Consider the following 15832-nt stretch of genomic DNA (forward strand, 5'->3'; position numbering starts at 1 on the left):
ATTTTATTAGACCGCTAAGGGGTTAAAACTTTTGCCACTTTTCCGGCAGCTTGCAAATAGCGATAGAAACTCGATGGTTTTGAATCGATTATGCGAATACAGTCGAAAAGAATTCATTTTTACTATCATTCGTAGTATGATAGTGTGGATTTGGTTTTAATAATATGTTGTGTGTGATGGCGTGAATGTCGTGCGTTTGTTTTGAATTTGTGTGAACGTTCTAAGATAGACATGATCTATGGCCGATACTCGAATCGACTCGAGATTGGGGAAACGGTCAGTGTCCTAGAGAGAAGCAGCGAGTAAACAGTTTTTTTTTTTTCTCCAAGAATCTTTATAATTTGTCCAGCAAGGACATTCGGTAAATTGTAGTATCGGGTTTGGTTAATTAACACGTAGAAATTATCCCTGTGGATAACATCTGTTGAGGCTTTGATGCCGTTAGGATCCTTTGGGTGTTTCCTAGGCAGTCTGCGAGGCAGACTGGTTTTATACAGTTTTTTTGCTAGGTCGTTGGGATGACTGTCTATTCTTTTTTTATAGCTGTCGCAGCGACTAGTGATTTCATCAGAAACTGTTTTAACTTGGAGGTCCTGCCGAATATCGTCATTTCGAACATACCATGGAGCATTGGTTACTGTTCTAAGAATTATAGATTGTAATGACTGAATTTTAGCAATGTGGCTTTTGGCTGCCATGCCCCACGTCTCGATGCCATAGGTCCAGATGGGCTTTATAATTGTTTTGTAGATTAAAAGTTTATTGTCAAGACTTTTGCATGTAAGCCAGCACATGTTTCTCCTCTTGATGCGGATTTGGTCGATTTTAGAACGTATGTGTTGTTTCCATGTTAATTTTGAATCCAAGTGTAGTCCCAGGTATTTAACTGATTTGGTTTGTGGTACGGAAATATTGTTGAGTTTTTTTTATGTATCGTTATCGTTATCGTGCAATTATTATTAAATATATTCGTATTAAACTTTCAACCACGTGTTATTCACCCACAGATAGAACCTCGAAAGTTGCACGAAAATGGGGCAGAAAATGCATGCGAGTATCGCGAGGTTCGTATAGTAACTCGATTTTTCCTCATTCGTGGGAAGAAAAATGTATTGTTTGCAGAAGCAAGAATTAATAATTATTGTAAAAAAATTTGGACTAAAATTCACACTTCTACTATCGCTTTTTATTTCATTCATTCGTAATTAAATGGCTATTTTTACCATGCGTCGACGAAATGCAAGAGACAAGGTCCTCTTTCAAATTATTCAACTATAACCCTTTCGCTAGAAACAGCAGAGAAACGAAATTATCGCCCGCAACAAAGAGGTTTCATCTGATCAGGAACAATCTACCGGTGAGAATTAAAAGCGAACATTTCCGAGGAATTTCTTTTCCCCCGTCAGGAAGTGAACTTCCGCAAATTTTCCCGCGTTTCGTGACGACCTGACGAGCATCGTCACGAAACTTCCTACGCGAACGATACTAAACGAGATCACACGAATCTCCAACAGACTCTATTCGACGAAATTCACCCGGTAATCCGGTAAAAAGGCCACTGTTCGCGGCTCGTCTCTATCGTCAAAACGTCTCGTACATTTCATTATCGAGAGACATTAACGAGCGTGGCGAAAGTCTCTGCTGGCCGCGATTGGATTAAGAGAGAGCCATGAAAAGCCCAGGCCGCTGGTGTCTGTGACTCCCCGCGTTTTACTTCGCCATTAACGATAAAAGAAAGCTTTACGACCCGAGGAACATCCCTCTCGAACGCGTGGTAATTAAGATCGAATCTTTCGATCGGTGGATTTTTTTCGTTAATCGACCGAGAGCTACTTCTCGCCTTGTTCAGTCTGGACGTGAAAATTTCCACCGAGTCCGGTGTTAAAGTAAGTACTTCACACTCTCCGCACTCGTCTTTCCGTAAGCGATTAAGAAGCGACGGGATTTAAATTGGAATTATTTAAATTGTGGCTGTGCAAGAAACGTCTGTATTCCGCGGTTAAACTCGGCGAAATACACTTCTGTCGTTCGTTTAGAACGATTCACGTTACCCGGTGAATTATACTCCGTGGAGAAAATTTTCGTACGTTCGATCTTCTCTGTACAAACATTGCTAATTTTCCGACGTCGATTCGCGCATGCACGGTTTACCAGGAACTTTCGAGCGAAGCTTTCGGTGGTTTCGGTATAAAACGCGTATCGATAGAACAATAAAGCCAATAAAGGGAATAAAAAACATCGGCCGAACGGTGACAACAAAATATCGAGCAGTCGCGCTTCCTGGTGTTTTTCATTGTTCCGTTCGTGATCCCCTCCGTTCTTTTCCATTCCCTCTCTCTCTTTCTCGCTTGCTTTTTGTTTGTTTTTTTTTTCGTTACCCGTCGATACTGTTAACGGCTATAGATTTTCCAGTGTTGTTTAGAAAACGACCGGGCACGTCCCTCGAATCGCTTCATTGCATTCGGGGAAACAATACCGTTCCACGCAAGTCCTAGGTATTTATTTCCTTTTTTTTCTTTCTTTTTGTTGGAGCATTGTCGACGGATTTCAATGTAGGCTGCAATAAATTGCGGTCAGAACGGGGGCGAGAACGGTCGAACGGTTTTTCCACTGCCTCGCCTTCGGCTTTTCTTGACGTGTCGTTGCTTGTGACGATGACAAATTTACAGGTGTTGGGAGGGAATCGATCGTACTGTGACGGCGAGCTACATTTATCAACCATCTTGCAGTATGGCGTTACGAGCTTCGAGTAACTTTTGGCGATCTCGTTGTGGAAATGATTCGTTATTTTTGCTTCGCCCGGGAGGTGAATTATTTCGTAATCTCTTTGAGTTTTGTCTGGGTTCGCTTTTTAAAATAGAAATTGAATTTTTCTTAGGTTGCAATAGGCAGCTAATTAAGATTCGAGTTAGTTACTTTATTTTCATTTCTGCAAATGTGAATGTCACAGGCGTAACAGTGCAATTAGAAATGAATAATTTGTCGGTAAACGAAGGATTGTATTCTAAGCGCTGGCTGACCACTGATAATGCGTTATTGATTATTTCTTTGTGACTAGGTTATTAACGTCAATGGAAGTGATTGGTTTGAAAGAGCATCTGAGACACACAGTGTCATCTGAATTTAGAATAGATAGTACCGCGGTTATGGCGGTAAAAAATGTTTGCAGTGTGTACGTTAATGAAGTTCTAAATATTAGAAAACGTCAGCGTTAAATTTTGGAGAATTTTGAAAAATTGAAATTTTAATCTCAGTGATGGGGCCATTTTTCGAATCAGAGTCTAATAATTTTTACAAAGGAGGCATTGGAAAATTTCTAGACCAGTGGAATAGTATTGTGTCTAACGCAGAATACTATATATTTAAATAAAAAAATGTCTCTTAAGATTTACCCAAAACACATCAGCTATAACTCAGCTATGCTTCAGTGGCAACTTACGCAAAATACATCAGGTAGAATCGAATCCCAGAAACAGACCACGGAGACAAAGGAGCCGGTGGTGTCGTAAAGAATGACATAACGAAGATGTTCATGGTCGTCGGTACACTCTGAAGGAATTAACGAGCGTGACGAAAGTTGCACGGCTTGTACGTGCCACCTAGAACGGTTCGACGTCCTTGTAACGAGAGTTTTACGTTCCGTTTCATAAACGTGTTTCTCCATAATCGTAAAGAAGACCAACATTGGCAGGATCCACGCCGCTTCGATACCGAATCACGAGCTAACGATGACCCTGGACCTGCGTTTTATTGCTCCTGAAATCTGCAGCTTGCTGTTCCGCTGACCACGTCCACTTTGCTCTCTATAAATTCACTTTTGCGCGGAAGAATTTGTGTATTTTACGTTTTTTGAATATCTCGAAATATGCGTTTTATTGTTTCTCTAAAATGGTAACATAGATGAAAGAAATGTACTATAAAATAGTAAGTGAGAGACTGCGAAACGAAAGAAAAGATATAATGGATGATGTCTATTTTTTAAATATTTCGAAATATATGCTCCCTTTTCTATAAAATCTTATAGTAACCTAGAGATTACAAAGTGAAAGAAAAGACATAATTGACGATTTCCATTTTTCAATTATCTCAAACTTCATTTTACAAAATAGCAACTTAGAGATTACAAAGTGAAGTAAAACACTTTGTCGATGATTTTTCCATAGTGCAACGAATTAACTATGTAAGAAGATGGTTGAGTGAAGGTAGGGACTCGGGCCGGTTTATGACCTACAGACCTCTCGGTCTGCGGAGGAACCCGGTCCCAACGCCTGACTGCCCCGCGCGCTAAGGTCTGGGTCAGTAAGGACCCAGTGGACGTGCTCGCGAGACGCGGTCCTTGCCGGGTAGAAACCCCCAACTTGCGCCAAGGTTTCCCAAAGGCAAGAGAGGGGCGTCAAAGCCGGCATATAAGGACGCGTTAGGAGCACTGCGAACAGAAACTTAAGAAACATAAGAACTGTAAGAATTGTAAGGAGAGGATTGCAGGAGAGTAAATTGAGCCGCGTAGTCAACGACGGAATAAATATAGACTATGAATTAACTATGGATTTCCGTTCGTAGGATACGGATTGTCCTCGAAAATTCCAATTTTCGAACCTTTGCCGTTCATTTTATTCATTTTCATCGGGAATAATTGATCGGCAAAAAGGAGGTATGCAGAATATACAGGAGATGAAAACGGGAAAGTTTTAGGAGTAGAATTACCGAACGATTTATTGGACCGATTTCTGTAGGAATTTGTCGCTTCTATTGACGGCGGCATGCATTATTGAAGCGTGCACCGAAGGGTACAGGCGTTTTAATATTCGACGTTATAATTTTTATCGAATAATTTTCGCCGTGCAAAATTTTACGCGCGTATAACTTTTACTTCTGCTCGTTGCGCGTCCTCGATAAACTAAAACGATTTCCTCTCTCTCTCTCTCTCTTCTTCGTTTTTTTTCCCTCCCCGCTTTGTTTTTACGTCGATGAACTTTCAAATATTCAACGCCGCGCTTCTGCCCGCCCGACGCTCAGGTATTTCCCGAGTAATTTGGTTACGCGATTCAAAACGAGCCTTTGTTTTCCGCGCTATCAAATTCACTGTGCAACAAAATATTTCCTCTGTTATTTTCAATAAAGCAACAGCCCCGGCCGTGATTTTTATCGGGTAGAAAAAGCTCGAAGCAATCGCTCCGGAGTAAATTAAAAAATTCTTGGGATAGTTTTTCCTACTGCGATTAATCTCGCATCGCGTACCAGCGAGACGTGGTATCGTCCTATCTTGCTGCATGAAATGTTGCGAAATGGTATAAAATAGCGCTTTGGCTTCTGTATCTGCGAAAACTTCTCATGAGTTTGTCGAATTATTCATCGAGCTCTTAAAAGGAATTTCTCTTCCGAGAGAGATTTTTCTTTAATACACGCGTAAGTCACATACGTCACAAGTTGAAAGCATGAAATTTTCTAGGAGAGCGAAAAGAAAATTTCTATTTGGGAAATTACTTAATTACTGAATTGTGGAACATTCGACTAAAATTTAGTCGCTCGAAGTGTCACAGTTCAACTTCTCACGTTTCTTATGAAATACGAAAATTGCAAATTTTTTGGAATGAAAATTGAAAGTTTGTCGAAATGAAAATTGAAAACTTTCCATATGAAAATTGTAAATTTTTCATTTCTGACACTTTTCTCGCGGGGGTGCAATATATTGGCATTCAATATTCGTTTTTTCACCCTTGATAACAGAAAGGTGTTATCACGGAGAGATAATCAGTTCGCTTAAGGGTGTCCGTGTATTTCCGACTGGCGCAGATTCCGGGATAATTACGAGGGATCCGCAAACGAACAATGAACAGTACGATGGTCACGCGGTTGACCAGAAAAGTAGGATTACCCCGGGTCCGTACACCGAACCTCGTACGTGAACTGTACTTTCGGTTTACCAAACGCGGCGAACGCATCCAAACAATGTCCATCGTTACCTGTTTCCCTTTAATCGAAAACCTCCACGGGAAAGTCACGCATCTCGCTGTGTTAGCCGGTTCGTTCGAAATTATCCACCGTCGATCTTTCCATTCCAAACCAACGAATAGTCCACCATTTTTTTCCCTTTTTCCTCTGGTTCGTTCTCTGCGTAACGTTTGTTACACGCAGACTACACGCGTCGTAAAATTCCATGACACAGAACTTTCTCGCAACGCGCAACGTTTCGTGCGTGTAGAATTCTGAAATCGAAAATGGGGGAAAAAAAAGGAGGGAAACGAAGGAAGAGGGGATGCAGGAAAAAGAGAATAAAAATCGCACGCGTTTCGTAGCGGACATAAAAGTGAAAGAATAAAATGGAAAAGCGTATGGTAGTAAAATTCTATGGATTCACACCGAGGTAACGAAGTGAAAGAAATATGTTATTTTGTTTACGGTGAAGCACTCCGACGGAGTTTTCCCTTCGCAACATTCGAGAACCTTACAAATCGACCCTTTGAATTCTCTCCTTTTTTTACGCCGGGAGTTTTAGGGGCGGATCGAAAAAGAAGGGGCGAAAGCAAGGAGGTGCATTTACCTAGGATCGTAAAAAATTTATTAGCCGAGGATAAATAACTCGTAAAATGTTTTAACGACGTTGAATTTGACGCTCAATTTTCCTTTCTCGTGTGTTTTCTTCTTTTTCCTCTTTTTTTTTAGCGTACGAAGCGTAGTATATAATAACGGGACACGTTCACGTCACCAGCCGCACCGAATTCATCACGACAGGATCGAGAACGACGATGGTCGATTTTCGCCGAGTCAGCAATGGATTATTTCTACCGTCCGATCGGAAATGGCCGTATAATTCATTGGCTCGGGCATAATTCTGACCCCGCGCTCGGCGAATGGCTTTTTTATCGCAACGAATCGCGAACCAGGAAGACTAGGGTACGCGTGAAAACCTCCTCCGGACTGTTTTACTCTTTTCGTTTGGGGGATGAAAATTGGCGAATAGAAGTGCTGTGGTATTTTCTCTTTGTACGAGGGATGGATATATTTTTGATAAACGTCGATTCTGGAACGAACGAAACAGAAGAAATTGTTTCTTAATTGATCTCTGTTGTTAGATTTTTAGAGAATATACAAAACGTATGGAGGAGAAAGGAAAGTTGGTCTTTGTCGTGAATTTCTTTCAGTTTCTCTCTACTCTACTGTTCAATCAACTAATAACTCTACAGAGTCCGTAGCCTTGATAAAAGCGTTCCACATAATTATCGGGTAAACTTGAAGTGGAGCTTGTTACATAATAGATCGATAACATCGGTCACCCTCACGCGTTCCAATTATAACGCGGGACCAAGTCGTTGAACGACGGAATTTCCGGCGGGCGACTTATATAATTAAGAAGTGTGAGAGCGGCAGAGTGAGGAGAGACAGATTTCAGGTGGGGAGAGACGGAGGAGAGACAGTGTCAGGAAGAGAGAAAAGAGTGGCAGAATCCAGGGAGAGGAAGAGACAGAGGTGAGAGAGTTCATGGACGAAAGAGAGAAAAGAGAGACAGAGAGACATATTCCAGGGGAGGGAGAGTCCAAGGGCGAGAAAGACAAGAGAGATAGAGTTCAGGAAGAGGAAGAGACAGACTCCAGGGGAGGGAGAGACAGAGTTCAGGAAGAGGAAGCGACAGGCTCTAGGGGAGGGAGAGACAGAGATTAAGGAGAAAGAAAGACAAGAGAGAAAGAGTTCAGGAAGAGGAAGAGATAGAGAGACAGAGGAGAGCGAGTCTAGGAAGAGACAGAGTTCAGGAAGAGGAAGAGACAGAGAGACAGAGGAGAGCAAGTCCAGGGAGAGACGGAGTTTAGGGAGAAGACGAGACAGAGAAGAAACAGAATTCGGGAAGAGTAAGAGACCGAAAGACAGAAGAAATCGAGTCCAGGGAGGGACAGAGAGACAAAACTCCAGGGATGCGATGGAGAAAGAGGAGAGACAAGGTCCAGCGGGAGAGACAGTCGAGAGACGAACGAGTCCACGAGGAAAAGCGGTTCGAGAGAGTCCAGGGAGAGAGAGAGAGAGAGAAAGGAGCGGTCGAAACGAGATAAGTCCGTTAATAATTTAGAGATGGAGGAGGAGAGAGTAGCGGTCTCGCGACCCCGACGAACAATCCTGTGTTTGCCGCGGGGTGTGGCTGCCACCTCAATTAATTATTGCCGCCTGTTCATAATTAAACGGTCGTATCGTTGCCCGACCGTTCTCTATCACGCGAGATCCTCGACCGCGTTGAAACTTCCTCCAGGTCCTTGTAAAACTGAATTTACGAGATCTTGCGAATTTCTACCTCCCCCTTCGACCCTCCAACTACCACTTCTTGCTAACATCTCGTGGCCCTTGCAATCCCGTCGTAACGCAACGTTGCTGGAACAGTTGTTCCACACCAGTCACGCGAGTAGATATTCATTTTTTACAACACACAATTCCCCTGGACACTTTGGTAGCCGCTTCGAGAATGGCTGCTACCAGTTACAACAGTTTGCTTTCACGCGAATGCATGCCGGTTCTACTATCGTTTGTAATTGCTTTACGACTTAGCTAAGCCAAACTTGCGTTGTCTCTTGTAATTTGTTGGAAACACTCGATGTTCTTCACGAAGAATACATAATTTTAACTAACCTAACCTAACCAAAAGGTTGGAAAAATGGGCAAGAATGCTCCAGAAATTCTTAATGAACTCGAAAGGGGAGAATACACAATTTTCCCTGGATATTATTACGAAAACAATTCGAATATTTCATTTGGAAAAGAGTTTCGTTTTGCTAGGAAAAAGGAGAACGATTTTCCTTCGAGAAAGAGTTTCCTTTCGATCCTAAAAGAGTGAAAAGAGTGCCTAGAGGGGTTCTTAATGAAGTAACGAAGAATTCCAGCGACGCGTTCCTTTTAATACGTCCAGGACCGTAAGGTGTCCAGAAATATTTGCCTCTCCATGGGATTCCGTGTAAGACTGGCTTTACGAGATAAGGCAGAATTCCTGGATGTTAAGAGACCCTCCTACACCAACTCCTTATTTGTTACGAGCAGTGTAGGATACATCCAACGGATGAAATGGGCTCGGATCAACTCGGCAACTTCGTCCCCGAGATTCGGGCTTGCATGGTATTTAATGCTGCGGCGAAATTTATGCGCTGGCATAAGCTCCTTGTGCCACGGGAGCTGAAAGGTCTTCCAAATTATTATGTCATCGCATAGGTTATCTAGTTCAGGTTAAATATTCCATACATTACGGTAACCTATCAAATCATCGATAAAAATACATTAACATTCGCAATCTTTCGTCACTTTTCTGTATCTATAGATAAAGCAAAATTGTTTAATCTGTTAACTGTGGAAGACGAGTTAACTCGTCGTAGCTTCAGCGTTAGCGTCATTAGCTTAACTGTATACTAAGCTAACTAACTTGTACTTAGCCTAGCGTACAATAATTTATTTATCCAGGGATTATTAATTTTTAATTCTACCGTTATGCCTGTACTGAACATAAATGCGTCACACTCACGTTTGCAAGAACGGAAAGGAAGTAATTGGTTACAATTCTTTCTCATATTCAATTACAAACTACAGAGATCGAATCTCTTTTTGAAAAGTAAACACAGTTAACAGGTGAAAATTGTTTCGAGCTAAATAGAACCGATCGAGGTTCCACGTTAAACATCGCTTACAGATCACACAATTGATTACACCATCGATAAACATACTCCAGTACCTACAACGTTTCGTCACTTCTCCGTATCCATAAATAAAGGAAAATTGTTTCGAGCTAAATGGAAGCGAACGAGGTTAAACGCCTATAGCAGGTAAACCTCGTTATAGGAATACTCTAGGAGGTAAAGTTTCGATACCCAGGCGCCCGCTGTAGCGAAATTCGATGGTGAAATTCTTCCATCTCTCCCTCGAAGAAAGTTCTCGCGTATCGAGTACACCGATGATCCTAAGAAAAAGTTTTTATCTCTGGTGGAACATCGAACTTTCGCTGAGATGAACGCAAAAATGCCAAACGACAATGTCTTTCTCCGCGGTGATCGAGATTTTTCCCCAGATCGCGCCTGCGACACGGCTTTTCCTCCGGTCGTGTTGAATAGTAATAGAAACATGGTTCCACGTCGGTCGATTTAGTGTCTCTCCGTTCCTTGGTGGCTCGTACGTCGTCGATCTAATTCCCTTAGCCGTTAAATTGTGGTCTTAGAACTTAGGCGGAGTGCCTCGTAAGTTTAGCTATCTTGGGGGGGGGGAGAAACGCATATCCGTTCTCATCCCTTAGTGAATTTCATCCCTTTCCCACGGCGCGGCGTATTCTGTCCTCCGGGCATAGTCGTCGCTCCTTTTATTACCGATAAATCTCCAAGATTTTTCGCCGAGGGAAACGACTCCCGCCGCCGTAATGTAATTTCTCCATTAGAAATTCTTTATGGCTTTTGCATTGGCACTCGTCATCGAGCAACGTCCTTTCTTATCTCACCGGCGCGAGATTATTATTCGTTTTCCCGCCTGGTTCACTTTTACTCGGCGTATCGGTGAAATTGTTGGACACAGTCGATGGATTGATTAAAAATCGATCGGAAGGACGTTTGGTGTTTAGTTATCTGAGACGTGCAAGTTCGTAAGTTGCAAGGTTGAAAGATCGAGGGTAGAGAAGGGCGCGAATAAAATGTAAAAAGGGAAGTCGTTAGGAGGTAAGTGGTATTTTTATGTCCTCGAACGATGACGGTACGGCAGGAATCTGCTGCTCCTTCACTCGAAACCATTATATGTTCCATAAAGGAGAGCGGGAAGTCGTTCTTTCGATGGTGAAAAATGAAATCCACGTCAGTCTTTTCCATTTTTCTTTATGCTCCAAGAGTGTATCGGAGAGTTTGTGATCGAAGATTCGTCAGAGTAATATGAGATGGGGTAGAAGTATGAGTTTATTTTGGTTTATTTTGCGATTTTCAGAAAAACGAGGAAGGTGAATTATTCTGTAATAATCGTAGTTTGGAAATATTGACGAAGATCTGAAATATATTGAGTTTTCCATCGTGGTTTAATGACAGAAAGTAAAATGGCGAGTATGGTAGTAATATGAGAGCAGCAAATTTCAAAATTTACTACTAAATAATAAACTGGATTTCAATCACCGCAAAATTAAATAAACGTGAAAAAATCGAACGAGTATCCCATATACGTAGTCTTCTACATTAACGAGAGACTCGCGATTCGTATCGATGGAATTTAATTGGAACAAATTGAAGCGGAAACCGATGAAATTAGGCGCGTGTCGAAGTCAGCTCTCGAAGACCACCGGCGACAAAGATGGAGCGCAATGTAAATAAGATCTTTGCAATTAAAGTAAGCCACTCCGCGGGGATAAAGTTGATCGCAAACGAGAAAAGTTCGGGGCGTTGTTAGTTTAGGTATCATCCCCGTGGCTGTCGAAAGTTACGAATGTACCAATTTGCCCGGCTAGAAACTTTGCAATTAAGTTTAGCCGGAAAGGATTGCCTTTGTAAACCCATCTGCTGAAAGTACAATGATTAAAAACATATCCAGCGGAATCTAATTAATATACGCCGAACCGTTCTTTCCCCCGCGTCCGCTTGTTGTCGCTACAGAAATTTTGTTAATTAAATTTCGGCTTGCAATTTATCTTGTATCGTCGCTTCGTCCGTCCCACAATGCGTTATTTTTTTTTTTAATTTAAAGCAGCAACAAAAATACTGCAATACGATGACTCCGATTGCCACTTTAATCGGCTGTTTCCGTTGTTTACGCGAGAACGTAATATCGCGAAAAACGGGGAAAAGTGGAAACGTCGCTTTTACGGATCGGTAAAGGAACGCTTATGAAAACACAGACGAGCCGGCGATAAAATGGGAAACCGATGTTTCGTTAAACATCGCCTCTCGCCTAGCAACTCCTGCAAACAACAATATCCTCGTTTCTCCGTTTCATTCTCACAGTCAACGTTCTCGTCGTCTATCCGCCACTTCAACCTTCTACCCCAAGTTTTACGCAGTGTTTGCCTTCATTAAACGATTAAATTCCCCTCTGTTGTCAACTTACGCGACCATTAGTACCGTCCTTTTCTTCCGCTTTCTTCCATCTCCAGATGTTTGTCGCGACGAAGTAACGCGATATAAAGTGTACAAAATGTAGAGTATAAATGGTTGATATTACATGGAACAGTGAGAGAGATCTGTTAACGATCGTACTTCTCGGCACGACCGAATTCGACGTATAAAAGTATCTACGCGACGTCTGTTTTTCTTCAGCGAAATTGATATCGGTATTATCCGACCTAGCCATCGAATTCGCTCGAAGCAAGGCTTCCGTCTCGTAATGGGATTTTGATACTAACTGGTCGAGAGGTATCAACCCTCATCATGGGAATAATTTCCTCGTCGTATCTGTATCGTGTTCACTACACCCTGCACGTTAGGACGCGATACGTTATCGCCGGCTTACACGCTTTACCGAGCCTCTGCTGTTCTTCCCCTTTAATGCAAATTAATGGGATAAGAAAAGGAGAATTTTATCAGCTATACAACGATAAAGTTAACTCGACCATTTTACACGTGGAATATATTTCATTCGCTGCTTCGCGATAAAGGCGGGGGAAGAAGAAGGAAAAAAGGGAGAGAGAAAGAGAAATGCTCCAGTTTGGAAAGTTCTAGAAACAATCTCTGAAATCCTCGTAACTTTCAGGAATAAGTTGAACTTTTTTTTTTAGTATTCTTCGAACTCTTCCTATTCCTCCGCGACTCTTGCGACCTTTTCTTCGACCGGAATTTATAACAGAAATGCGCTTTGTATTCAACGACGGTAAATTATCGTCCTAATATCTCGAGACGCGGCGACTTCCGAATTTCGTGTGCTGGGGTGCGGTATATCGGTGAAAAGCTTTGAAAATTTCTCGACACACGTACGTCGAATGTGTATACATAGATGTCGTAACGTAGTGCGAACGCTCAACGTGCTCCATGACGCCTATATTGCCGCCATAAATCTAACAAGGCGGTTTGAACATTAACCCAGCGAACGCCGCCTATGCTTCCGACATTGGTCGACCTCCGCGTCCGATAAAATACCTGTCTATACAGTTTCGCCATATTATTTACACGGAATTAATGAACCGTGACAGAATTACGAGCTTCCGGGTGAAATCGCACACGTTTGTTTGAGGGAAAAAAAAGGAAGATCGCCCGTTATCACAGGGATAATTCTGATAACTGGGCGCTGAATCTGGTCTCTGCTGGGAAATTAATCACATCGACGATATTTCTTTTTTCTTTTTCAGAAAAATATTTGTGAATTCGGATATTTCGTTAAATCTGTTCTCAGTAGTGAAATTAATTCGTTGACAATAATTAATTTTCTTCAAAAAGATATTTGAAAGAAAAGATATCCATTATGAAGTGAATCGATACTTTCGATACTATATAAAACATTCGAAATATCTATTTATTTCGATCTCGTTACCTCTCTCCTCGAGTGTCAATTAAAATTTCCAAGGAACAGCAAGGCGGTGACAACTTTTCACCGAAATTTACTCGTCCACGGTGCACCGCGGTCTATTTTTCTCCGGTATTTTTTTTTTCGCTTTTTCCCTAGACACAATAACGGAAATGATCATAGAGCAGATTTCAGTGTATAAATCTCGACGCTGGAGATAGTAGAGTGGAAAATTGGATGACGATGCGGTCGGTTCACAGGTGGATTCCGCGCCAGCTCTTTGTCCTACCGCAAATAAAATACGTTTCAGAACATTTGGCATGAATACACCGGGCGAAATTTTTTGGCAGGGACGTGCATGTTGGTCAAGTGAAGTATTACAACCGATACTCTGCAATCCTCTCCAAGATTTTTTCCTCCCTCGGATGAAATAGGGGGAAAAATGTTGAAAGCAAGTTTACCCGAACGGAGCTTTTCGATATACGCTATTCTTTGTTTCTTTCGTCACACCTTCCCGCGCGACACACATTCGCAATTCGCACTCATATTGTTCGTTTTTTTGTTGCAGAGTCACGACAGCTGGCAAGGACACGACGGGGACCAGGTGAGCATTCATGGCTTCCGAGTACCAACAACGCTTTGCTTTCCCTCTAAGCATGCTGCTTTGTTCTATCATCTTTTCTGACGTCATACGCTTTAATTGCACCGCTACGTGTACATCTCTCGCCACCGGTTGCAATTTTTCATTCTCTATCGCGTCTTGTCAGCTTCTTTGACAACCTCGCTCGATCTTATCGCGAGAGACGCGACGCTTCGTAGTGAATGTTTGGACGAAATTAACGTGCATGGTTGTTACGTACAATGTTTTAGAAAAGGACAAAATTTAACCGTAGAACTCGTGAGTCTGGAATTGTCACGCGAAAGCCTAATTAAGGGCTTTCTTTCTATATATTAATCGCAACCGATTGAATGCTGCATCGTTCCTTTCCTGTTACTTTGATTTTGCGTTCTGTGATTGTTATCCTTCAGAGATAAGAAGAGCGTAATGGTCCTTTTCGCGTGCTCGTCAGTTCATATTCATTTCCTTTTCAAAGTTTACTTCCGAATATCAAACTTAAATGCGTATGCGACAATAATTTTTTCAGAATTGTTTACAGAGGGGAAATGATTCTATAAATTTCGAGAATTGTTTACAGAGGGGAAATTACTCTAATTTAAATTTCGAGAATTATTTACAGAGGGAAAATGATTCTAATTTAACATTTGTCAACTCGAGGATTCGATCAACCCGCCATTAGGAGTTCTAGAGTTAATACATGATTTGATATACGAAAACGTATCTTCAGTGGAGAAAATCGTATTTGTGGCTTGAGCGTTTCCCAGAGGTATTGGCTAGAGTTCTATAGGAACGATCAAACGGCGCAGGAACGCCGATAATATGTAGCAAAAGAGAGAGAGAGAGGGGGGAGACGAAAGCAATTTGCATGACAGTGATGCATACGATTCCGAGTTCTTACCATCTGGTTACGTGGTTGCAACCTGCGTTGTATCTCTTCGTTATTAAGGGCGTTGCGGTTTAATGACGCGATGGTTACAACGACCTGGTGGCATCAGGGTTGCAACGTTCCCTCTTGTTAAGTACTAGCGATTAGTCGGGCGCTACGCTAACGCCTCTGAAAATATTTACCGGTCCGCGGAATCTCTCGTGTAATACCTCTCGGGCATTAATCGACGAGTATGCCTGCAGGTTGGAATTCGCTGTATTACACGTCCACATTTTCAGTTGCGTAGACGCGTTGCTCGGCTAACGTGTTCATTGCCAAGTTCATTTACCAAGTGGTGGAATGCTTGAGATTAATGTGTTGTTTTAAGTATTAGGTCGGCTATTATGAAACGTCGGATTTGTAATCGTTGGAAAATTCATTGGTCCTGGGATTTGGTGAGTTGTTACTCGAGGCTTTTGTTTTAGGATTCGGAGAACAGTGATAGTGAGAATTTCGAGGTCTCGATTAACCTAATTCTCTGATTAGTTGAGCGTTGAAAATTGCGAATTTTCGAATATATTTCCAGATGAAATTTTTCACTTAGAAAACACTGATAATGAGAACCATTTGACACGCTTTAAATTTGGAAATCTGGATTAGCTTAATTTAAGTAATCCAGGCGATGGAAGTTCAAATACTCTGATTAATTGAGCGTTGAAAATTTGGAATATTCGAATATATTTCGAGATGAAATTTTCAACTCGGAAAACACACTGACAATGAAGACCATTTGACACGGTTCAAATCTGCAAATCTCGATTAACAATTCAAGCAATCCAGGCGGTCAAAGCTTAAAAACTCTGATTAATCGAGTGTTGAAAATTTGGAATTTTCGAAGAATATTTTTCAATATGAAATTTTCAAGTAAG

General features: G+C 41.8%; 1 protein-coding gene across 1 annotated transcript in view; it reads left to right on the top strand.

Annotated features, from left to right (window-relative positions):
* The window catches only part of LOC108573539 (disks large homolog 4), a 309458-nt gene that overhangs the window by 136938 nt on the left and 156688 nt on the right, over positions 1 to 15832 (top strand). The window contains exon 5 of the mRNA XM_017936002.1: positions 13988 to 14023. Within this exon, the coding sequence (XP_017791491.1) occupies positions 13988 to 14023 (36 nt within the window). The remainder of the gene's footprint in view (positions 1 to 13987; positions 14024 to 15832) is intronic.

The sequence above is a fragment of the Habropoda laboriosa genome, unplaced genomic scaffold (assembly GCF_001263275.1).
Source record: "Habropoda laboriosa isolate 0110345459 unplaced genomic scaffold, ASM126327v1 scaffold148, whole genome shotgun sequence".
NCBI lineage: Eukaryota > Metazoa > Arthropoda > Insecta > Hymenoptera > Apidae > Habropoda > Habropoda laboriosa.